At 34.3% G+C, this 26416-nt stretch overlaps 3 protein-coding genes and 1 non-coding gene across 4 annotated transcripts; all 4 read left to right on the top strand.

The window, feature by feature from the left end:
• Positions 1-427: 427 nt before the first annotated feature.
• On the top strand, positions 428-534 carry LOC145060731 (U6 spliceosomal RNA). The gene has a single exon (XR_013686916.1). It is a non-coding gene; the product is annotated as a U6 spliceosomal RNA (small nuclear RNA).
• A 2615-nt stretch (positions 535-3149) lies between these two features.
• LOC145058172 (ABC transporter G family member 14-like) lies at positions 3150-6277 on the top strand. The gene is made up of 5 exons (XM_079006083.1): positions 3150-3401; positions 3483-4245; positions 4343-4507; positions 4700-4887; positions 5453-6277. The coding sequence occupies exons 1-5, from the start codon at positions 3273-3275 to the stop codon at positions 6095-6097; spliced, it is 1890 nt and encodes a 629-aa protein (XP_078862209.1). The 5' UTR covers positions 3150-3272; the 3' UTR covers positions 6098-6277.
• Positions 6278-17865: 11588 nt separating this feature from the next.
• LOC145059569 (uncharacterized) lies at positions 17866-19725 on the top strand. Its single transcript, XM_079007402.1, has one exon. It carries the CDS (start codon positions 17866-17868, stop codon positions 19723-19725), a length of 1860 nt encoding a protein of 619 aa, XP_078863528.1.
• Positions 19726-20742: 1017 nt separating this feature from the next.
• Positions 20743-23700, top strand: LOC145057823 (WAT1-related protein At4g19185-like). Its single transcript, XM_079005726.1, has 7 exons — positions 20743-21092; positions 21809-21871; positions 22079-22195; positions 22273-22546; positions 22651-22806; positions 22918-23069; positions 23163-23700. Exons 1-7 carry the CDS (start codon positions 20890-20892, stop codon positions 23326-23328), a joined length of 1131 nt encoding a protein of 376 aa, XP_078861852.1. The 5' UTR covers positions 20743-20889; the 3' UTR covers positions 23329-23700.
• The last annotated feature ends 2716 nt before the right edge of the window (positions 23701-26416 follow it).

Here is a 26416-nt window from a genome sequence, read left to right as displayed (position 1 = left end):
TGGTTTATAACTTTGTATATGCTTATAGGGATAATGACTTAGGAGGGTAATAAAGTTTCTAGTTTGTCCGTATTAGGTCACTAAGGTTTTTTTTTTGTGCGTATTAGACCAATATGGTTGTTATTACCGTTTAGAAATAGTCCTTTTACCGGTTATCGTTTAGAAATAGTCCTTTTATCGGTTTTAACCGGTAAAGGACTATTTCTAAACGGTAATAACAACCATATTGGTCTAATACGCACAAAAAAAAACCTTAGTGACTTAATACGGACAAACTGGAAACCTAATTACCCTCCTAAGTCATTAACCCTAATTTTAAAGACATTGAGAATATGTGACCATCAACAGTAAACTACTTCGTTTAGAACTTGCATCGTCCCATATAACCTGTTACTCCTCTATATGGCGAAGCTCTTCATCTATAGTCGTCCCTTTGGGGACATCCGATAAAATTGGAACGATACAGAGAAGATTAGCATGGCCCATGTGCAAGGATGACACGCACAAATCGAGAAATGGTCCCAAAAAAATTTTAACCCTTCGTCGTCTTCTCTGGAACCCTAATTCCCTTTTCAAATGCTAATAGAGTTCAATTGCAATTATTACGTTTTAGTAGTTCATCTACTGAAGTCATGATCAGACAACATGTGGACTCCATGGTTAGATTGATCTTCTTGTTGATGTCTTCAACCATTTGTGGCAAGTAAGGGTGATCTTTCTTTCTATAAAGTCTCCTTTAAGTTTTTTCATTTCCTGTCATTAAGTTTCATGCTTTATAAACTTCTGTTTATCTGTTGTATATAGTCTGTATGTGTTTGTTTATGTGCTGATTTTTTTTATTCATTTTGCAACTTCAGTTTCTTAGTTCATGTTGTGGTTTTGCTTTTTATAAAATAATTGATAATAGACATCCTCTGCAAGTCCCTGTTGGTTTTACATTTTCATTCGTTATCAAATGTAGACATTGATGGGAGGTATCAAAGTGAGATTGTTTTTGTACATATGGATGTGTTCATGTAAACATTTAAATGACAAAAAAGAAGTTATTGATAAAATGTTGCATATTTATATAATGAAGATCATCAATCATATGAGTTTTTGGACTTAAAAGTTTTGGAAGGGTTGCGAGATAAGTTTAAATGGAAGCAACTATTTTCAGTCAAACAAATCAGTCACATTGATTAGTAAGCATGTTTTCTAAATAATTCGGGTTAATGACTTAGGAGGGTAATTAAGCTTTCAGTTTGTCCGTATTAGGTCACTAAGGTTTTTTTTGTGCGTATTAGACCAATATGGTTGTTATTACCGTTTAGAAATAGTCCTTTTACAGGTTAAAACCATATTGGTCTAATACGCACAAAAAAAAACTTAGTGACCTAATACGGACAAACTAGAAACTTAATTACCCTCCTAAGTCATTATCCCATGCTTATACTTGTAACCATTTCATTACATGATTTTCTTCTATTACTTTTATCAAAATGCCTGACATAAAATACGATTATCATTGAGATGCTAACACTTTTTCCATGAAATTATTCTTTCCTCTTTTTTCTAAATCAACATTTCATCTTAATTTAACCAAAACCGGACGAATAGTATGCAACTAATATGACTATAAATATATTTTTTTATTTTAGATATGTTATTAAAACCTTTTTTAAGTATAATTGCATATTTATCTTTTTTGTCAATAAGAATTTTTAAAGTCAAAGAGAAACAACTGTAGCCCAACTAGCTATCTTTTTAAGTTGTTAAAACTTCAAATTTAAAGTTGTGTTTGGGATTCTATTAGTGTATTTTTTTATGTTTATTGTAACGTAATGATTTAGGAGGAAAAAAGAGACTATTTGTTTGAGATGAAAAAATGTTTTGTCTAAGAAATGGGACTTAGAATTGGTAGTTTATTCGCTTTTAATCGAGCATTGCTCTTCGTAAGGAGATGAGCCTTCGTTGTTGAACAAAGTGCTCGCAGAGTTCATGTCATAAAGTCAATTTATAGTGTTGATGGTCACGTTACTTTCCATCACTCACCAGATTATAACTTGTATATAATTATTTTTACAACTTCTTTACAACAATTTTACAATTTTCCTCAATGTCTTCTTACATAATTATTTTCTACAATTTTTTATAGATATATCATTTTTATGTTATTTTATATTTCTTATGCCCGCTAATATTTACCAAACACTGCTTATCGGACAAAACTACCAAACACAATTTAAAACTGTTTACAACAAATTTAGAAGTCATAGGTTTAAAACTACACTTATGCCAACAAAATTAGTCTCATAAAACCGAAGAACTCTACGGAATCAAATCAAAATCAACTAAAGTGTTTTTTTCTCTTCTTATATTAAGTGTGAGTGAGACCTGTTCATGGGGCCCTAGGAATGACATTTACCCTTTTAGTTTTGTGATCAATCCTATATGCAGTAAACATATTATTATGAACAGATAGTAATAAATTAGTTTTTTAGGAATGGTTTGTTAGAAGCTTTAGGCGTATGTAAGGAATCAGTTGGCTTTACTTTTAATAGGAAAAGTATTTATTTCTTTGAATCCTTCACTTTAACTTTACTAAAAAATTCACCTGCTTCCCTACATTGTTCTCGTTTAGTTAGAGGCATTACCGCTATTAGAACAGAATCAATTCTCCCCCCACCTTGATGCCCATAAACACTAATTTGACTTGTGTTTTTAATCATTTCCTTTTTACTATGATTTCCCACAAATTTCCTAAATATTTGCTTTCGTCTTCCTCCATGGGCCCACAAATTCAATCAAGGCTGTGTTGGTCTTCGAATTTCTTTACTTTTATTGATTCGTGTATAACTTAACCTCCCATCCACGACATGCACATGGATCATTCCACATAAAGGGTTATTCTCTTTGAAACACAAACCTAAGCTGAGCTGGCCCACCCCACTCAGTTCTAGAAGCATCATTTGATATGCAAATCAGATATATAACAGTCTGTCAGGTGGCTTAACAACTGTGCTTCGGCTGCGGCATGTCAGCTTGATTTGACTCACGATTGCGAGTAACTCAAAGACGCGGCACGTGTTAAGAAAGTGGCGGCCGTACACCATAGAAACCGGGCCCACCTTATCAGATTCTCTTGATACCATGAGTTTCTCTTGACCATACTCAAGCATGCATACACACACATACATTATGTATATATATACTTGTATCATGCAAGTTACTTTGTGAAGAAACATAAGTGTGAAAAACCAAAGCATATAGACATCATTACCACTTGGCCAATGGCCATGGCCCTCCACTCGGTGGTTCTAAACCCTGAAGACACCACCACCAACACCATTACTAAACCAATGGAAGAACTTTCAACAATGGTGAAACCTGATCATGCCTTATACCCCATAACATTAAAGGTCTTTTTACATCCCCATTCGTTAATTTCTTTGAGTGATTTATATAAATGTTTTTCATGGTGATTTTGTCATTCTTTTCAGTTTGAAGAGGTTGTATATAAAGTCAAACTTGAAGGTTCAAGAGAGAAGACGATACTAAATGGGGTGACAGGTATGGTTTGTCCAGGAGAGATACTAGCAATGTTGGGTCCATCAGGAAGTGGTAAAACCACCCTACTGACCGCCTTAGGCGGGCGGCTGACCGGAAAACTCTCCGGGAAAATAACATACAACAGCCACCCGTTTTCGGGTCCCACCAAAAGAAAAACCGGATTTGTGACCCAAGATGATGTTCTTTACCCTCATCTAACCGTGACCGAAACCCTCTTATTCACCGCTATGTTACGTCTCCCAAAAACCCTGACTCAAGCCGAAAAGGTGCACCAGGTGACTCGAGTCATAACTGAGTTGGGTCTGACCCGGTGTCAGAATAGCATGATTGGTGGCCCACTATTTAGGGGGATATCAGGTGGTGAGAAAAAGAGGGTGAGTATAGGTCAAGAAATGTTAATTAACCCAAGCCTTTTGTTGTTGGATGAGCCAACTTCCGGTTTGGACTCGACCACGGCTCACCGGATCCTAACGACGGTTAAACGGCTCGCGGGTGGTGGTCGAACCGTGGTCACCACAATTCACCAGCCATCGAGCCGGATCTACCACATGTTTGACAAAGTGATCTTGCTCTCTGAAGGCTCACAAATTTACTATGGTTCTGCTTCCACAGCTTTGGAGTATTTTTCTTCAATTGGATTTTCCACATCTGTTACAGTCAACCCGGCTGACCTTTTACTTGATCTTGCTAACGGTAAATTATTCTTTCAACTCAATAATTTGATATAATATTAAATTTATGTGACTTTTCATCATTATTAAGCACAAAAAAAAGTTTTTAAATGTCACAGGGATTGCAACTGATTCAATGCATGATTATGAGCAAGGTGAAAATACGGACGATGAGAAGAAATTAATAAGGCAACAACTCATCACTTGTTATGAAACAAGACTGAAAACTGATGTATGTGATTTGGATGTTTGCAATTACAATCTTGGAAAAGAAGCTTTGCCAAGTAAGTATTTGTAAAAAAAAAATTGTTGAATACTGTGAAATTTATTTTTTGGAATATGAAGATGACGGTTTATTCAGTATAAAAAAGAAAATGGCATTATTTATACAACATTTTATCCAGACAAAGGAAAAGTCTCACTTTGTGTTAATGCATGCTATTTTGTGTGTATAAACTAACTCTTTTTGAAAGTAGGAAACCGTGTGGAATCAGAGCAATGGTGTACAAGCTGGTGGCATCAGTTCAAGGTGTTGGTTCTTAGGGGACTTAGGGAGAGGAGATTTGAGGCTTTCAATAAGCTTAGAATTTTTCAAGTCATAAGTGTGGCTATATTGGCTGGACTCCTATGGTGGCACACTCCATCGTCCCATATTGAAGATCGTGTGAGCATTTTCATCTCAAAACCTCATCATATACAAAAATCTTAACTAAGTTAGGTGTTGTTTGCTTTTGACTTAATGGATTTAATAGAGACATGACTTAATCTAATAAGCTACATATGATTGTTTTCTTGTTGACAGTTTCCATTAAGTCCTAACCTTTTACAACTCTATTCCCATGACCAATGCATCCTTTTCTTTCCATTCCCTAAGTCAGCCGTCATTTTTTCAAATATATTTTTACATTATTTTGACCGGATAACACTTAGTGGTTGGTTTTTTTATATATCAACTCCTGAATGGGTAAAATGACTAAAGTGATAATGATGTCTGAATAAACATAAGAAGCGCCTGAATGCGTCTAAATGACTATTTGACTTTTACATTCCACGACATATAAGAATGGCATATAGGTAAAGGATTAGTGTCTTATTACATTAAGTTATGTTTTTTTGGCTTAAACCATTAAGTCATTATGTCAAAATTAAGTCAAAAAGAAACAGCCATATAGTATACATGTCCAGATTAAGTGTTTAACCTTTAAATACTATTTGATTGTTTAATGCAGATAGCAATGCTTTTCTTCTTCTCGGTATTTTGGGGATTTTACCCACTATACAATGCGGTTTTCACTTTCCCTCAAGAAAGAAGAATGCTAATAAAAGAACGTTCATCCGGAATGTATCGTCTCTCCTCTTACTTTTTAGCAAGAACCATAAGTGACCTACCACTTGAGCTTGCACTCCCAACTGCTTTCACCTTCATACTTTATTGGATGGGTGGGCTAAAACCCGACCCATCCACTTTCATCCTTTCACTCCTTGTTGTCCTCTACAATGTTCTTGTGGCCCAAAGTCTTGGACTTGCAATTGGTGCTATACTTATGGATGTAAAACAAGCAACTACTTTAGCCTCAGTTACAACTCTGGTCTTTTTAATTGCCGGTGGGTATTATATACAACAAATCCCGACATTCATAGTGTGGTTAAAGTATTTGAGTTATAGTTACTATGGTTACAAGCTTCTTCTTGGGGTTCAGTTTGATGAGAACGATGTTTACGAGTGCTCCAAGGGTGTTTATTGTCATGTTGTGGATTTTCCGGGGGTTAAATCTGTCGGATTGAAGAACTTACATATAGATTTGTTGGCTATGGGGTTCATGTTGATTGGATATCGACTCATTGCTTTTCTTGCATTGCACAGGGTCCGGTGAAGTTTACACGAGGATCGCTTTTCTTGGAAGAGAAATAATATTAGATTTAGATCACATGTTGCAAGAATTTTGATCACATTTACCAAAACGCCCTTGTGGCAAGTGTATGCATAAAACTAACTCACCAATTTGATAAAAAACAATGATTAATAAAATTAATGAATGGAGTGGTTATAAAAATGATCTTTGGATTGAATATATATTATGTTGTTTTCGATGCTACCATTCTATCAAACTACGAGTGGTCCTGTTATCTTCCATTTCAAGAAGGGTTATATGCAAGAAATAGTACTTTCATTGATTTTTTATTTTAGCATCCTACTTCCATTCTTCACAGAACAACATTATACTCTAAAATATCTATCTAATTTATCAACTTCGTAGTAACACAAAACAATTTTTAGTGCTATAATTTGTTAGATTTCTCAAAATATAATGACCTAATAAGACAATAAATGAAATTACAATGCTATAAGTGGATATAGTTTTCAAGCTTAATAAGAAACAAATGAAGATACAATGTTGTAGTATAAAGAGACGGAAGTAGAATGTTGTATTCATAAATAAATCAAAGTATATTACAATTTTGTTCATAGTTTTTGTTTTAATTTTAGTACAACCTATATTAATGATGATATCAAAAGTACTAAATTAACCCCTAATAGTCAGAGTGCATCTCTTTTTCCTTAAACGGGTAGTAAATTACAACGGCTTCGAGATGATAATGACAGCTAAAGAATATTCTACAAATAGCGTGATCTTTTTCATATAATATGAACCTTACAACTTTTCATAGATATGTATTGATACCTGAAGTTAGGTACGTTTTTTTTAAGATTAAGGAGAAAAAAATTAAGATTTACCTCAACTCAATCAAATGACCAACATGTGGAATCAAAGTGACATCAACATAAATCTTTATCCACCATTATAGCAGATCTTTTCCCAATTTAGACCTATAAATTTACTGTATCAAAGATTGGCATTGAGAATAACCCCTAGGTTAGGATAAAGCTTGGTTGACCAATCAAAACAAACATGCTTTTGTCATGTCACCTCCATTTACATCCGATGTCATTTCCAAATCCCTAAGAATATATAGCACCTTTTAGACTAGCCAAACAAAATAGGTTCCCTAAGGGAAAAAAGTAAGGAGTTGTTTCTTTATTTTTCCTCGTTAAATCATGTATGGTAAAATGGTTGAATGGGTAATGATGTGTGTTTGGATAAAATGTTGTACACATAAGGTTTGTTTCTTTTCTAAACCGAATAATTGAGTCTAAAATGACAATTTTACACTTATATTCAAATCTTTTTTCCACAATATTAATTAAGTGGAGTTGGGAGGAAAAAAGAAGGGCAAATATGCAAAAAGTTAGTTTGTCTTAATAAATTATGCAAAGTATTTTTTTTTGCTTAACCCATTAAGTCATTTTGTCCGGATTAAGTAAAAAAGAAACAACAATATATAGTTGTTCAGATTAAATGTTTAACCAATTCAGCCCAAAAGAAACACCCTAAGGCAATGCCTATTCTTGAACCTCATACCTCAGTAATGGCATTTGTATTTACCTTGGTTAGGCTTTTCTAATTTAGCTTTTCAACAATTCTGAAAGTTGTAAAAGAAAAAAAAGAACATAAATATTGATTTGATGCTTGATGATCTGTTATATGGTGTAATGATTCCATATTTAATTGAATAATAACAAACGGCCATTCTTGCTTTGAGAACCTTCTTGATCAACTATTGGAAGTAATAATCCTTCATTCATATCTAAAATGTTTCTATATCAAAATACCCAACTTGAAGATTCTCCAAATCCAAAGAGAATAATGGTGATAAAGGCCAGCTCGAAATTGCAAGTTTAGTGTGTAAATAGCACTACAACTTCAATTTTGGGCATTCAACTCAATCATTGCATTTGCAAATGATGAGTGAAAAAGTTTAAATCATACAAACCTAACTTTATGCTTAATGCTTAAATCCACATTAACTTAAGGAATCTCGTACAACTAATTATATAATTCAAGGGCGGAACACGAACAATAAGGGCTAGGGGCCGAAACTAATATTTACAAAAAATTATATATATATATATATATATATATATATATATATATATATATATATATATATATATAATTTTGAATTTATCATTGTAAATATATATCTAAAATCATAATTACTCCTAACTTTATTGACTCCAATTTTATTACACATACATATGTACCACGTCTTTTATTTTTGTGTAGACTTTTTTTTATGTTGTACTTAGTGCATCTTTATTACCCCTTTACATACATTTTATCATCCCTGTTCATCACCAGTGCCCTGTATATCTATGCTTGTACTTACTACATCTTTATTACCCTTATATATCCATTGTGACTAAAGATTTATAATATAAATATATAAATGAGATACTTATCAGTATCTAGAAACGAGAGACGGAGAGAGTAGTAAGAGACTCGTAGTCTTAAGTGATATGAAGATACACAAAGAGGAAATGTGTGCCTGCGCTGTGGAGTCGGCTGAGAGGAAAGCAGTGGTGGTTTGGCGCCGACGACTCGGGGAGGAGAGAGAATAAAGAGCCGACGGAGAAGAGTCGACTGAACCTGAAAAAGGGAGATAGTAAGAAGTCCGGTGAGTTGTAACTTGCATGAGTGCGGAAGAACTAGTTATTGTTTCAAATCAAGGAAAAGCGATCCGACATCTTCTAGTTTCAGCATGATCCGACAAGAAGTAGAGGCGATAGTATTTTTAGGGTTTATTGATTTGAAGATGTAAGTAAATAATTGATTTCATAGAATTTATATATGGTTAATTTGTAAGTCTCCAACTTTTTATGCGATTATTGTATATATTTTCTACTTTCTAGTCAAATTAGTTTTCCTTGGATAAGTTTGATAATATATGATTACTTTTGATTTTCTAAAAATCTTAAGTTTAATTACTGATATTCGGTAGAAAAAAGGTGAGGCGCCGATGTTTTGATTTCTTAGAATATTAACTTATATAATCACGATTCTATAGTTGTTGCTATTTAGTAGTTAAAAAATCAAGGGGGTCACGGCCCCCTAGCCCCTTCTATGTTCTGCCCATGTGTATAATATTATATTTAACTAGTACTACCACAATGTTCAAATCTCCCCATGTCTCCCACTAAGCAACTTTTATTCTTAAATTTCAATAAAATCAACCACTTCCTCAGGTATCAACTCAACTTAGTTGTGTCACAAACCAGTTGAGATAATCATAATCCCAAAACTCTACCAAAGAAGGAAACAATAGAGAAAGCAAAAGGCTAACAATACACATGTTGGCTAACTAATCAACCTAAAACAGACATTCAATAAGAACAAGAAAATAGTGAGACAACAACTATCAATAATTAACAAAGAAATAGGGCATCAGTCCCAGATATCATGCATTACAGAGCATATTGTAATCTGCAAACTATCAAACAACTAAAATGCGATAAATCTCTAACGTGCAAAACATCGAACAGTTAAATTGCAAATACGTAGATGGTTACAAGTGTGTATTCTTTGCGAGCTAATTACGATAATGAGACGGGATTTACTCACAGTAATGGTGATCGGTGTAATAATGTTTGATTGAAGGATTTGTGAAATCGCAAAACGTCGAACGGTTAAAGAAACATTAGTGCGGATTCTTTTTACACCTATTAATCATATGAGGTGTTTGGGAACGTTTATTTGAAACTACTAAAACCTTTTATTTGAACATCACAAAAATAACCATATACCATATCGTATTTTCTTTTTTTAATATGTAGAGTAATTAGGTTTAGTATTGGAGAGTTAGGCTACTCGATATGGAGCACATTTCACCGGTAGAAGCTGATATGGAGGGTGTTTCTATGCATGAATATAGCCCCAAGGTATAATAGGTGTCTTGTGAAATAGGGATGGTCACAGATCTTCACAGCCACTTCTTTATCTTCTTCACCGGTGAACACAATTTCCACAACCTTATAATCTGATTGTGAAATGGTTTGATGATGATGTGACTTATATTTCACGTCCCCAAGGTATAATAGGTGTCTTGTGAAATAGGGATGGTCACAGATCTTCACAGGCACTTCTCTATCTCGCTTTTTTTATATTTCTTTCTCTTCTTCACCAGTGAACACAATTTCTACAACCTTATAAAATGGTTGTGAAATGGTTTGATGATGATGTGACTTATATTTCACGTCATGAGGATAGCTCATAGGCCTAAGCCTAAAAACCCTCACATAAAATTATTCACTTGTTTATTGCAATAAAGTAACACATAACTTTAACTTTTCCATCACATTTCTTAATTAACATTTAACATCTATTGTTCAATCTATGGATCCAAGATTATGTATATATTTCTTGGGCTATGACCACTAGCAAAAACTAATAGGCTGCCATGCAATTCCATTTGAGTTGTCATCAAAGCAATGAATAAATATTTGTTCTTGAATCTCTCGAACCATGCATATACAAAATCTTGGATCTTTGAAATTTAGGATCATACTCTTCTCTTGATCCTTTTTGTGTTTTCCATTTACCGAGAAAGTGATTTGCACCGTTACTTGGTTCGAATAAAACAACTCATGTAGATGTGTCATAAACATCATAACTCATTATTTCACTAAGGCTATATCCGGAGTGGGTGCCAAAAAGACGCGTAAGAGCTGAGGTGGACCACCAAGTCATGCGTGAACACTACACCGGTGGCCAGTGGCTTGGCTGTGGAGTGGCCATGAAGACGCAAGAAGACGACACATGTGATTGGTTAAACATTTTTTGATTGTTTCTCAGATGTGATTGGCTTAGCTTAATGTTTTGAATTATTTTTTTATTTAATTTAATATCAAAATAAATAAATAATATGGAGTGGTACCCATTTCCAAAGGCTAGTGGTTTGGTAGTAAGCTTGTAGTGGAACTGATGTGGCGTTGAGGTGGCAATACTTTTCTAATGGGTTGGTGGTGACCACTCCACTTAGCCTAATAATAATGATTAAGATGTTACACATCTTTTTTCACATGTATGGCATCCTTTTCTTGTTTGGATGACAACTTAAGTGGTTGTGTAATCATAACCAAGTAGTCTATAATTCACCATTGCCTAAACGTTGCTTAAAGGTAGATTGGCTCATGAGATAGGACGCTCTTTAGGATCAAATGTTTTGGATTGTGGTTGAATCTCCAAACAATCTTCTTGGCTGGACAACAACTAAAACACAAACAACCTACCATTTATCATTGTGGACAATCAAACAACAAAATTTATAACTAGTTCCACGTAAGTTAAATATTATATTTCAAATATATAACATGTATATGGCATTTCTGTCAAAATCCTCAAGTTCGTTGTTGTTAGATTTGAATATGGAAACAAGCAATATGAAATATTGAAATATTATGTTCATTAGTTGTGAAAAAGTGTTCAAGGACTATGAGATTAATAAATAGTTCAGACTAACTTACATGTTTATTTTCAGTTGTATAACACTTCTATTATATTTATATTATATTTATGTCATAATTATAATAATGTATGTGTCCAATATTATAAGAACAAGAGGAAATATACGTTGTGAAATATTATATTCGTTGATTATGAAAATATACAAGCATTATAAAATTAACAAATAGTTCGATATAAGATATAAATTTATATTTTAACCTATATAAGACATCTAATATGTTGTTGACTGATGGGATGTCAAGCCCACCAAGCAAATTACACCCTTTGATTGCTAAATAAACGTAATATAATGGTAAAAAGGGGTATCGATCCTCGGGGAAATGGTTGTATTCAATCACCAATGCAATTCAATAGAACTAGTGAAATTAAACTAATTAACTACAATTAAACTAAAAGGGGGGTTTTTTGATTACTTGAAAATTAAAATACTTGAATAACTAAAAACCTTGCAATTAAGCAAGTTGATGAGATGCTCAAAGGTTGGGAATAATTGGTTAACTAAGGCAATTCAACACAATGAACATTTGTGTGTTTATCATTAGGATCTAATACAAAGCTTATCCTTCATCCCAAATTGGTTATAGCAATCATGAAGCATGATATGCCAAGATTCCTCATAGGTAGTATGGAGGTTGGGGAAGCCCACAACACACCTTCTTAATTAAGATCAAGGGTCAATTGAAGCAATCAATCCCAAGAAATCAATTAGCCTTAAGAATGAAGGAATCCCCAATTCCTAGAGGATGTCAAATGCTTACACATCCATAAAGGAGATATGATTCATAAGCTAGAGATGATTTCTACCATCATAAAGCCTTTGTTCTAGATAAATTCAATGATCTAATGCAAAATCAATGAAATAAATCAACTATTGCTCAATGAAATACTAAGCTCATGATCAAAGCATCAAATAAGCATAAGAATTGCAAAATAGAATCATAAACATGGAATAAATTGATAATCAACATAAATCCTTCAAAACCCACAAACATTCATTGGTTTTCAGCCAAAGTCAACCAAATAAGAGTATTAGCCACTCATGGCAACAAAGTAACAAGAACAATAATCTAATTGCATAAAGAAACTACCTAAGATTTGGAAAGATGAAAGGAAATGGTTTCTAGCTCCCAAAATCACCTCTTGCAGGTCTCCAGTGGTGAAAAAACGTGAATGAGCCTCTAGATCTGATCCCCAAGAGTTATGGTGAGCCAAATGACCAAAATGCCCAAACTAGGCAGTTGCGCGGGTACCCGCGCGACGAAAATTTCACCCGCGCAAATGTTGTTGTAATGCTATTGGTCCACCAAGCCATTCCACCCTTCCACTACCAAAGATTCCTTTGGTCCCCCCTCCATTGTCCATGTAATTTGAAATGCACCAATCATCATTTAGCCACCAAATGGATGCTCCAAGCCAAAAATTAGAAATTTATGATCCATCTTCACAAGCCCAAATAATCCAAGCTTATAACTTTCAAAGCCCAATTCTTCTTCTTTGATTCCGCCAAGCCCAAGAATGCCTCGGGAGCCCACTAAGCTCGTCTCCAATCAACCCGCAACCGCAACAAGCACCGAAAAACCTACAAAATATCTCATGCAACATAACAAGCACCCGGTATGATCCATAATAAAGAAAATAAAGAATATACAATGCAATAATGATAAAAAGATCTAAAAATCTAAAATAAACTAATAAAAATAAGGAAATAAAATAAGCTATCATTGACACTCATAAACTTCATTTATGCATAATATTATAACAAAACCGATAAAACTTGCATTATGAAAATTTATGTTCATCAATCATGAAAAAATCCAAGCATTTTGAACATGGGGCAAGGAGAAAAGGACAAAGTGGGCAGCTGTAAAGAGTAATTTTTTTTTCTCGTTCGTCTAGAACATTTGAATATATTTAAGCCCTTAGGTCTTGACTTTGAAACATAAATAATAGCAAAGCATTCATGGATTCAAGACATTAAAAATTAATCATTGGATTTATATGAAAAAAACAATTGAATTAAGTATACCATTAATTATACATGAACATATGGGTCTACATGAAAAACGATAATATCACATGAATACTATATATGCAATACATATTATTAAAAAATCAAAATAAATAAATATATAAATAAAATACTAAAGGGCTTCTAGCCCAGCGATATACGACGTTGTCCTCCCTCATTGAGGTTGAAAGTTGAAGTCTTGTTGTGAACATAAGTGAATTTAACGAGTAGTTTAGAAGTAGGTATTTGACTAAATTAATTAAAATGAATAATATGGCTTGAGTAATTGGCTAGATTATAATTCAATGATCGGGGGAAATTAAAAACTCCATTAATCTATTTTATAAGAAAAGCGTTTTTTGTGTTTAAAGAATTTAAGCATAACCCTATTGCCCACCTCTTTCCTTGCACTATAATAGGAGGCCCCAACCCAGAGGCGAAGCTAAGAGAGGGCCAGGGGGCATGGCCCCCCTGATTTTTGGCATTCTAATACATATGTTATATATATAATAATAGATTTATCAATTTGCTAACGTCCTGGCCCCCGCGATGTATTATGTATAGTAAGGTTACTCTGTAATTGAAAAAATTATTTAAAAAAGTAATTAACTATGAATATTAAATAATCAGCAAATTGGTTACGCACGTAAATCAGTTCCAACAGAAGCGGAGAAGCCAGAAGTTTGTTGACAAAAATCAATAACAATTCTAATAAAACTAGGATACTGATTTTAGGAAACTAAAACTCTATAAAAGAAAATCAAACAACAAATTTAACATCCAAATTATTAACAACATAATAGATCATCAAATCTGCTTCTGTTAGAAATCATACCGAGTGCTCATCCGCTGGAGTCACCCAAAAATCCACCGCCTGAGTTAGCACGGGAAAAAACCCACTGCCGGAAAACGTAACCATTGGGTCTCCGATCGACACCGCTCTTGTTGATTTCTGTTACTCCGACCAACATTGCGTTGATATCTTATGTGTTTCCGACCACAAATCGCTACAGTAGCCACCACTGCCGCCGCCGGAGTGCTTACCAGACGCCCTTTCTGACTTCTGTGTCCCAGCCACCGATAGATCGATCTCCGAAAAGACGGTGCGCCTCTTCAATCTCTCCGATCAGCTATCCCCTTGTAAGCTTCTTGGTTCTCTCTCCCGTCTCCTTTCTTTCTCTCTCTATAATATCATAACAACGTTTATATTTCTCTCTCTAAAATGTGTTAATGGTTGAAAGTTAATAGGAGAATGGAGACGGTACTAGCTGTCAATTTTAAAAGGTTATATTTTTTAATTGTTTAATCCTATTAGCTGTCAAATTAAAAGGATATAACTTTTAATTGTATAATACTAACTAGTTTATAACCCGTGGGAACCACGGTTACAAAATTAATTAAACTTTAATAATAAAAACTCAAGATTACTAATTAATTATTTTAAATAATGTAACACCCACAAAATTCGAGTCAATTTAAAACTTTTTAAATCGTTTGAAACCATTCAATTATTACAATTTGTTTTCAAAATAGTTTATACATCAGAGTTCCCAGAAATCATAATCATCAGTCGAGGAAGTATACAGTCACGCCTTCGCCTACCTGCGGCCATCCGCTGAACCTGAAACAATAAACTGAAACTGTAAGCCCGAAAGCTTAGTGAGTTACCCCCAAAATACCAACCTCATATAACCACAATCATATCATATCAACAAATACAGAACAACCATGTATCTTGAGTCTACAGTGTGACTGGTCCGCCCGCACCGGGCCTTCAGTCCACCTGGTCCACTCTCTGAGTCTACAGTATAACTGAACTGCCCGTACCGGGCCTTCAGTCTATCTAGCCCACTCTCCGAGCCTCGGCACGTCTGGACCGCCCACACCGGGCCTTCAGTCCACCTGGTCCACTCTCTGAGTCTACAGTATGACTGGACTGCCCGTACCGGGCCTTCAGTCTATCTAGCCCACTCTCCGGGCCTCGACACGTTTGGACCGCCCTCTCGAGGCCTTCAGCCTATCTAGACCACTCGCCGGGCCTTCGGCCTGAATATGTGCCCTCCCGGGTCTGTAGTCTATCTGGTCTGCCCTACGTATGTTGGCCTACAGCACGAAGCAGGACCCGCCTCAACCCAACCCCCAATCAACAACCATGTGCACATATAACAGATAATCACATAATATACTATACACAAAGAAACCGATCTAACAGATCATATAGCATAGCAACATCCTATAACCAAGATACCGACCTAACCGGTCACTAACATAACATCATCCTATATACCAGGATACCGACCTAAACCAGGTCACTAAACATAATACCGTCCTAACTACCAGGACGCAGATCTAACAGATCAGTTAACATATCATGCAATTACCCGGATACAAATCTGATAAAGGGCCAGCCTTGGTGTTGTAGACCTCAACTCGTTGAGTACCCTCAGCTACTCACCGAGTTCCTTACATAACTTGCCAACCCGCCGAGTCACTCGTCTGACACGTCGAGCACAAGGCAATCTTCATCGGACTCGTTGAGTCGACTATGCCACTCGCCAAGTCCCTTCAGACCTTCTTCCATACAGATGCTTTTTAAGCCATGCAAAGGCTCCATAATGTAGATCTAACTTTCCCAGGCATGTTTATCACATAAAGTTGCAAACTTTACGTGCATGCAAAACTTCAGAGCCTTAAAATGACAAAACTAATATTGCAATGAAGTCTAACACTTGAGGGGAGGTTCATACTTGCTAAAGTTGTAAGCTTTATGGACCTAAAGACCAAGGAGAGTTCAGATCTGAAGTTGCAACTTCAGATCTTAGCTCATACCCAAGAATAGCTTCATAACATGATGAAAAGCCCAAATCTTTAACCCAAAAGAGATCTAGAAGGGAAGAGGGTCAAGGTATCGACTTGATACCTTCAAATGGTGCTAACTTAGGTAGATTTCAGATCCACACAAGTTCCTTGTTGCTAGCTACTTGATCTTCAAGTTCCTCTCTCTCTAAAAACCCTCTTCCAAGGCTTGAAACACACAAATGGAGCACACACACGTATTACGGTCTTGCTGAACTCTCTAGAGGCTGCAAAGGGACTAAGGGAGGATAATGATCCATTAAATAGGATGGCAAACCCCGGAAATTAGGGTTTCACCCTCCAGCTCCAACTCGGCGAGTTGGTCACTTAAACACGTGGCCCAAACCCGCTACTACTCGACGAGTCAGGCAACCAACTCGTCAAGTAGATCTTGAATTCCTGAGAATTTATAACCATAAATTGGTACTCGAGAATCGGGGCATTACAAAAAAATTATTAATTAAGAGATTTTTTTAGTTATATAAATTTTAATAATTGATTTAAATAAATATGTGAAATTATATCACTTTATAATTTGTATTAATTTTATTTTAAGTTTTATTTTAATGTTATTGATTTAATGTAATTAGAGTGGGAAATTTAAAATTTAAAATTTAAAATGAAGAATCAATAGGTTGACAAGTGGCATACATTAATTAGAAAACATTATATGGTGACACATGATAAAAAGAAAATAAAATATGCATTAATTAGGAGGCCTAAGAGGGTGACACATGTCAAAAGGAGAATGAAATTATTCTTTTATTAGAATTAGAATAGGGATATACTATTATCTATCATTTGTTTTTTTCTAAAACCTTAAAATAAGTTTTGTTTGTTTAGTAGCCCGATTATTTGTTTATAATAATAATAATAATAATAATAATAATAATAATAATAATAATATTATGTTAACTATTATTTTTGATATTATTAATTTTGTAGTTATTTGTTAACTATTTATCAATTATGCCATGTAGAGTAAGCCAAAATGAAAAAACAAGCAACACTTGATGAATTTTTTAAAAGAAAACATGAAAGCTCTTCTCAAGTACCGGTAGAGTCACCCCCAAATGTTATAGATGCAAATACTCCTAATGATAGTGATCATGTGGATGCGAATCAACCCAAAAAACCTTGTCTTGAAATGAATGATGTTGATCTTAATACACTAGAACGAGATCCTAGTTTGCGTATCCAAATTTACGATTATCCAATCAATCAACGAGATACAGTTCGGCGAGCTTATATGAATCTTGGTCTCTTTCAACCAATACTTTCTGCATTTTGTTTTCCATGTTTCCTTTTTAACAAACCTTCTGGAGTAGGATACTATGGCCAACGGGCATTTACTATAGATGGATTTCAAAATTGAAAGAAAGTAGGTGGGAAAAAATGCGTTTTTTTGCAGCATATGGGAACTGAGTGTACATCTTTTCACAATGTTGCACAAAAATCATACGATGATTTGTTAAATGAGACTCAAAATATACGAAATACGTTTGAGAAATTTACCGATGAAGATCGTAAGAAGAATAGATTGAGATTAAAAGCTATTATTTATGTAGTCCGTTGGTGTGCCTTTCAAGCAATTGCATTTAGAGGTCATAATGAAAGACAAGATTCCATTAACAAAGGAAATTTCCTTGAAATATTGGAGGCAATTTGTTCTTTTAACAATGAGATGAAAGAATTGTTTCGTACTGCTCCTAAACATGCATCATATACATCACCAACAATTCAAAAGGAGATTTTAAACCTTATCTCTAATAGGGTGAGACGGATGATTTGTGAGGAGATTGATGGTGGAAAATTTTGTTTACTTCTTGATGAAGCACGTGATGAGTCTAACAGAGAACAAATGTCTATTGTTCTGAGATTCGTAAATAAAGATGGCGTTATTATGGAGCGTTTCTTTGGACTTGTTCATGTTCCCGACACTACATCACAAACTCTGAAGGATAAAATATATTTTCTATTGACACATAACAATCTTGATTTTGAGTCGATTCGTGGCCAAGGGTATGACGGTGCAAGCAATATGCGATGTCATTTCAAAGGTTTACAAACATTGATTTCAAAAGATTGTCCATCTGCATATTATGCTCATTGTTTTGCTCATCGATTGCAATTAGCATTAATGGCCGCTTCACAAGGAGTTATTGCGGTGCAAAAGTTTTTTACTAAATTATCTTTTGTTATCAACGTCGTTGGTGCTTCTTCCAAGCGTTCCGACCAACTAAGAGATGCACAAGCCGAACAAATGGCATATTTTAAATCTATTGGTGAGTTGGATACTGGTAGAGGCCTCAATCAGATTGGTACATTACAACGGGCTGGGGATACCAGATGGGGTTCTCACTTGAAATCGGTTTCAAGCTTAATAAAAATGTTTAGTCCGATTTGTGAGGTTTTATTTAAAATTATTGAGGATGACACTGGTTCGATCAAAGGAGATGCAGATTCAGCATATGAGACTATTACTACATTTGAATTCATTTTTGTTCTACATCTCAAGAAAGAAATAATGGAGATCACATATTTACTTTGCCAAGCTTTACAAAGACAATCTCAAGATATATTGAATGCATTGAGGCTAGTTGCATCCACAAAATTGCTATTGCAAAAAATGAAAGATGAAAGATGGGATAGTTTTCTCGCTCATGTTAAGTCATTTTGTCTTGAACGCGACATCGATATCCCTGATTTGTCTTCTTCTTACTTTAGTAGAGGGGCTCGAGCTCGTAATGAGCATAACGATCATACACTTGAACATCATTATCGGGTAGATATTTTCATCGAAGCAATTAACTGTCAGTTAATGGAATTAGATCATCGATTCAATGATAGCTCGATGGAGTTACTCCATCTTTCAGCAACTTTAGATCCTAAAAATTCTAATGAGCCTTTTCGAAGTGGTGATGTATGTCAATTAGTAGAAAAGTTTTATCCTGAAGATTTCAATGAAACCGAGATAAATCTTTTGAAGATGCAACTCCAACATTACGAGGTGGACGTCGTTCAACGTGAAAAATACAAACAATTGATATCTATTTCAGAATTGTGTCAATGGTTGATAAAGACTAGAAGAGCAACCAATTTTTATCTTATTTATCTAGTAGTTAGCCTTATACTCACTCTTCCGATTTCCACAGCTACAACTAAGAGATCATTTTCAGCAACGAGTCTTGTTAAAACAAGGCTACGAAATAAAATGGAAGATGAATTTTTGAACAACTCATTGGTTTTATACTTCGAAAGGGAGCTTGCATAAAAGATTATTTTAGAGACAATTGTGCAAGACTTTAAAGACGTTAAAGATCGACGAATTCCACTTTAATGAGCGATGTTAGAATATTTATATTAATTTTTTGTTTGATTTTTTATATTTTATGACGTTGAATCGAATAAATTTTTTTAGTGCTTCTTTTAAAAATTTAGTTTCGGCCCCCTTGGTATAACTTTTCGTGTTCCGCCCCTGCTCCAACCTTCGTCATCAATTTGGATCAAGAACAAGACAAAAAGGTGGTGTTGTTGATTGATTCAAGGAGCTAGTATTCATTGGTTGCTCTACTTGCATATAATTGAAGATATATGTTAGATCATCAACCTCATTTATGCATTGTCTTTTTTAAGAGACATTGTTTATGAAGGTTTCGACGATAAATGTTGTTTTGTAATGGTTTTTTGTATCACATCTTCAACATGTATATATGTAAAATTAATTGAGTACTTAACGAGCTCATTCAATAGCTATTATTGTAACTGTTTGGACATACTATAGGCTCGCAAAAAATAAATGTCATGTGTGAAACAATATCAATCTAAAACCAGAAGAACCGTAAATCATTAATTCAAAACAATTAGTCCACAAGGTTAGTAAACTAGAGAACCGTAATATCATTAATTCAAGACAATTAGTCCGCAAGGTTAATACTTGTTTTTGACTAAATAAAATTTTGCTTAATTTAACATATTTCCAGCCTTTAGCCATTTTAGAAAAATAACTAAAAATGACTTGTCGTTAACATTACCCTATTTAATGATAAACTTAAAACTTGTACCATAATCCAACTATTTTTGGTCCTACAAAGATATCATCCAACTATTTAGATCCCAAAAAATGTTATTATACTCCCACCAAATGTAATATTTGTATTTGTAACCGACAAGTCAACTGCGTTAAACGTGTGGCAATAATGTATTGCTTACGTGTATGATCTATCCAAATCCGGAGAAAATTCCAAAATTGCAACATTTTCCCCCTTTTTGTTTACGTTTACTTAAATCTCAAAATGACCCCATCATTATTACTTTCCACTCAATTCACCTAACATCATTTTTCGAATTGGTTGAAGTTGAACGACTGATCAACAACTGAATTGTTAGATACACCAACAGATTTCAAAATTTGTGTGCGTGTGTGTTAACGGAGTAGATGAGGATTGCATCAGGCGGTGGCGCTGGAGGAGAAGCATGGAAGGCACATGCCGCGATGGCGTTGGTACAATTGTTCAATGGAGGATATCATGTCATCACAAAAGTAGCTCTGAATGGTGGAGTCAATGAGATTGTTTTCTGCGTGTATCGTGACATCCTTGCCATCTCTATCCTTGCTCCCATCGCCTATTTCCGTGAAAAGTTAGTCAACTTATCAATTGTTTCTTCCTGCTTAGAAATTGTGGTTCGAATTAATGCCTTCTGTTATTTAAATACTGATGAAGAGTTGCGAGATTTTTCATTGTGTTATGGGACAATATAACAGCTGTTTTTCCTCTAACTATTCTAGGGTTGAAATGAGATTGAATCTGGAATAAGGTAATTGTAGTGTTTTGGAATGGATCTCTAGAAGTATAGTTGATGCCGGTAAGATTCCCCTAGTCAATTCTGCTTGTACTTGCAATATACTTTAACGATACCTCCAAACCTCTAGTGCAGAGTAGTTTATCATGCTAATTAAAACAAATTTATATAGATTAGATTTATTCTTGTACTATATTAGTCAGGACTTACTGTAATTACTAATGCATCAGGCAAATCCCACTGGATTTCTCATTCTTACATAGTTACATTTGATTGGTTTTAATGAGATTTAGCATTCACCATAATGTTGAACCAAGAAAAAGGACATGGAGAAGAACCAATGTTGCAAATCCGACTCTCTTTTCTTTCATTACAAGATGATATACAATGTTGCTTTTTGCTGGTGATAGAAGTCAAATATGTTAATTGGTGCACATAACCCAATATCTGTATTCATTGATAGCCTACTAATCATCATTGACCTGTAAATACAACTTGTATCATCTGGGAAATATGTTAAAACTAAAGTTGGTTTGATTTTATGTTGTTTTTAGGAGAACCAGACCAGCTATGACTAGGCAGTTGCTCATGTATTTCTTCTTTCTTGGGTTGACTGGGTAAGTCCATAATCTCCAAACTTGTTATTCATATCTGTTGTATTGTAATCCTATATTGATGAGTAGAGGTGGCAGAATGGGTTGGTTGGATTGAATTGAATAGTATTTTTGTTGACCCTTTATGATTCATTAAGAAGATAACACATTTATAACATTTCTTTTAGGCCCTTCTATGGCTATTGTTCCACTTATTAATTTCTTGTGTAGGATTTTTGGGAACCAGCTTTTGTTTCTTCTTGGTCTTGGCTACACAAATCCAACCTATGCTGCAGCCATTCAACCTTCAATTCCTGTCTTCACATTTATACTTGCTGCAATGATGGGGTAATAATAATGGCAACCTTTACTATTTAATAATTATATTTAATAAACATGTTTTATATGTGATGTCATAAATGCAGTACAGAAACAGTAAATGTGCTGAAAAGTGAAGGTCAGGCAAAAATTGGAGGCACCTTGGTTTGTGTTTCTGGTGCCATTTTAATGGCTATCTTCAAAGGACCAGCTTTACTAGGGTTTGCAAACACTGCCCCTGAAATAATTCCAGGTGGACAACCAGAACTTTCTGGATGGATGTTTTCTAGTCTTGCAACCTTAGGAATCGACAACTGGCACATTGGTGTTCTATGCTTAATAGCAAACTGTATGTGCATGGCTACCTTTCTAGCTGTTCAGGTAATTGACTTGTACATAAAAAATTGTATATACTTTTTTAAATGGTTTGGATTTGAAGTATGGTTTTTTTTTTCTTCCAATTTTTGTATTGAAATGAAATTCAGGCTCCAGTGTTGGCTATGTATCCTGCAAATCTATCGGTTACAGCGTATTCATACTTTTTTGGTACACTTTTTATGGTGGTGACAGCTGTCTCCTTCAACAATGAGTCAATGAACTGGCATTTGACCAGGTCCGAGGTTTTGGCAGTAATTTATGCTGTAAGTATCTTCTCTGTTCTCCCTTGTATTGTATAAAACTCTGATATGATATGTCTCTTATTGATAAAATTTACATGATGTTTTATTAAAAATAATAATAATAATAAATAGGGAATCATCGCGTCTGCATTGAACTATGGACTTATAACATGGTCAAACAAGATCATGGGACCCGCATTGGTTGCTCTTTATAACCCACTTCAACCTGCTGCTTCGGCTTTTTTGTCAAAAGTATTCCTTGGCGACCCAATCTATTTGGGAAGGTCTGTTTTCTCAGCATCCAACTTAATTTGATTATTCCAAAACCATGGTTTATATTTTATATATTTAATTGTTATTTTTTTTTTTACGAACAGCATTTTGGGAGGATCGTTGATCATAGTGGGGTTATATGTGGTGACATGGGCGACTTATCGGGAAAAACAAAAGCAACAGGCAGCCTCAGTAGGTCGTTCCTCAGAGCCACTCATAGACCAGATTTTTGGTGGGCCATCCCCATCTCTACTTAAGTCTACAGATTAAGGACTACACACACACACACCAAATGGTAAATATTGCTGTTTTCTTCTGTTTTTACTTTTTGCCCTTCAATTGTATTTTTGGTTTTTGTGCAAAATGTGTAGCAGAATAGTGACAGATACAAATATATATATTCTTCCTTGTTGGGCTTTTCCCCATCGGGTCATTCATGAGTATAAATGTATAAATGTAGAAGGAGCCTCTTGTGACAGAAAATGTCCTTATGACTCAGCAGAAAACAAAATGAGATGTTGTGGTGAATGGTGATAATATACTGTTGTTTTTATGTAACAAATTTCTTTCTAAGATTGAGTAAAGGGAAACCTATGTATCATTGATTTTTTTAAAATTGGAAGCATGATGATACTTTTTGCATCTCTAACTTGTCATATATGTTTAGTTTGGTAGATTAACCGAATAAATATAAGTAAATTTGTTTTGATTTGGTGGAAAAGATTTGGTTTACTTGTTATTTATACAACTATGTTTGGGATTTTAATAACGATGAATGACAAATCATAAATGCTTTTGCTAGATAAACTTTTTGTCCAACGGTTTATACTTATATATATTTACATATAGTCATTTAAACATAATACCTTTTAAACGTTATAACTATAACCTATGTATTTATTTTGGGGTAAAAGAATAAATTTGACACATGTCTTATAAATAATTCATATTGTCTTTTAATTTTATTTAAAAAAAATCTTAAAACATAAAGTAAATTGAATTTAAATGTTTCAAATTTATCTATTTGATATTTTTAAGACTAATTGCATGCAAAAAAAAGTTGTGATAATCTACTTTTTTATTTTTTAAACTTACACAAAATGCTTCTCTAATAAAAAAATCGTTCACACAAGTTGACATGTTTTTAAACATAAACCCTAATGAATATCTAAAACGTATGTTAAAAAAAAACATTAAACCCAAAAAAAAAAAAAAAATCAATAAGAATGTTAAACCAAAAAATGTGATCGATATTCACCTAAGATCCACATCTCATTTCTCTATAACAACTTCAATATTATATAATAAAAAGACACCCCACAAAATCTTCTTAAAATAGCAATTAACTTTGAACTACAAACTAGAACTAACAATGAGCTTTGAACAATCTTCCATATAGAGCAAAACCACATAGAAGCTTCACAAGAGCACTCTTTATGGCAATGAAACTGCACATCATCCAAAAATAACAATGAACTTTGAACTACAAACCATAAATAAAAATGAACTTTGAACAAACTACCCTTTATTCTATAAAAACTAAGCTATCCAATCTGATTTATGTTTCAACGAAACTTCCACCACAACATTTAATTCTCAATTTTAGCCTACACCATCTTTTTTTTGAAAAAAAAGAGCATGACACACCCTAGGGGTGTGCACCAAACCGCCCACACCGCACCAAACCACACTAAATGATGCAGTTTAGAACTAGTGTGGTGCGGTTTGAAATTTTGTTAAACCGCACTATGCGGTGTAGTTTGTGGTTTCCAATTATAAAACCGCGGTTCAAACCGCACTGCATATATATATATATATATATATATATATATATATATATATATATATATATATATATATATATATATATATATATATATAGGTAAAGGTTCAAATGAGAACCAAAAAATGTTAAGAACCGTAAGAACCTCTAATTTTAGATGTTTATAAAAGGTTTAGGGTTTAGGGTTTAGGGTGTTTATATAGGGTTTAGGGTTTAAGGTTTAGGGTGTTTATAAAGGGTTTAGGGGTTAGGGGTTAGGGTTTAGGGTTTAGGGTTACCCTAAACCCTTTATAAACATCTAAAGTTAGAGATTCTTACGGTTCTTAACCTTTTTTGGTTCTCATTTGAAGCACTCATATATATATATATATATATATATATATATATATATATATATATATATATATATATATATATATATATATATTACACAGAAGATACTAATTTAGTTTTATTACTAATGAAATTGGATATGACTGGTTTCACTTTTTGTAAACAAATCTGTGATAGCTTATTTATCTGGTTGTCCAATGTTGTCACATCCCCAAACCAGACGGCGGAAACGTCCGAGGGCTATTGTGACTCAATTGAATACAATCACAATGAATATACATGAAACATAACATCATTCATCACCATGCATTGAAATATTACAACCGGTATTGTTTACATTTAGTACATTGTTTCAAAACATTACACTTTCAAAACGTAAATTGTTCGATACTAATTAAACAAGCAACATGACATCACTGGGTACATTTTTCCTTCGAATTTACCTGTTACCTGAGAATACAAGTATTTTGGAAAAACGTCAACATATGAAATGTTGGTGAGTTCATAAGTAAGGTTTGAAAAGAAATGATTTGTATAATTTTGAAAACCACAGAAAATCCGATATTTTCTAAAAAGAAATGTTGTATATAGGAAAAAGTGTGAAGATCCGTAAGTATGCTTGTTGATTATTATGAATGTGAATAAATGTTAAACTTTGTATATATCACGTAGTTAAGAGCGTTGAATTTCCCAGGAAAACCCGATGTTTTCCCAATACATTAAATTATGTAGCTGAGTTAGTATTATTCTGATACGACGTTGTATTCGATAATTCCAGGTGACATTGGATTAATTACGGGTTGTGAGTCGTTATAATCATGCATTAATGAAAATGACTAGTTTACAACTATACAAACGATCCCTTAGGCGTCGTCCGTACTACTCACTTAATCCAACCACCCTGACTTCTCATAGCCCCACAACCGAGGAGAAAAGAGGGTACGAAGCCCCCGTTACTTCCATGGGTCGTTCAAGGCTATCGTGAATGCGAAAGGCCCTTGGCCCGACTCGCATTTGACTTCTTGACTTTGCTAGCAGTACCAAAGGACCCTTGGGGCCCAACAGCACAATAAAGCTATTGAAAGTCCTTTTACACGAAACTAGGTCATATAAGGCCCAATAACATGTAAGCGCGTTCCCTTTGGGCTTAAAGATCATGTCATTGGGCTAGCTAGGCCCAACAAGCATGATTTGAAACTTTTGAGCCCAAAGATGGTGTATTGACTTCTCGCAAATTCCCGC

The sequence above is a fragment of the Lactuca serriola genome, chromosome 6, assembly GCF_051521515.1.
Source record: "Lactuca serriola cultivar US96UC23 chromosome 6, Lser_US96UC23_V15, whole genome shotgun sequence".
In the NCBI taxonomy this organism is placed as follows: Eukaryota; Viridiplantae; Streptophyta; class Magnoliopsida; order Asterales; family Asteraceae; genus Lactuca; species Lactuca serriola.
This window is presented reverse-complemented; position numbering and strand designations above follow the sequence as displayed.

Bases quoted from the DNA above. Each gene is read 5' to 3' on its own strand.
- LOC145058172 (XM_079006083.1), top strand. From the start codon at position 3,273: ATGGCCATGGCCCTCCACTCGGTGGTTCTAAACCCTGAAGACACCACC. The intron at 4,508-4,699 runs GTAAGTATTTGT...TTTTGAAAGTAG, and splicing joins TGGAAAAGAAGCTTTGCCAA to GAAACCGTGTGGAATCAGAG. The intron at 4,888-5,452 runs GTGAGCATTTTC...TGTTTAATGCAG, and splicing joins CGTCCCATATTGAAGATCGT to ATAGCAATGCTTTTCTTCTT.
- LOC145059569 (XM_079007402.1), top strand. From the start codon at position 17,866: ATGGGAACTGAGTGTACATCTTTTCACAATGTTGCACAAAAATCATAC.
- LOC145057823 (XM_079005726.1), top strand. From the start codon at position 20,890: ATGAGGATTGCATCAGGCGGTGGCGCTGGAGGAGAAGCATGGAAGGCA. The intron at 21,872-22,078 runs GTAAGTCCATAA...TTTCTTGTGTAG, and splicing joins TTCTTTCTTGGGTTGACTGG to GATTTTTGGGAACCAGCTTT. The intron at 23,070-23,162 runs GTCTGTTTTCTC...TTTTACGAACAG, and splicing joins GACCCAATCTATTTGGGAAG to CATTTTGGGAGGATCGTTGA.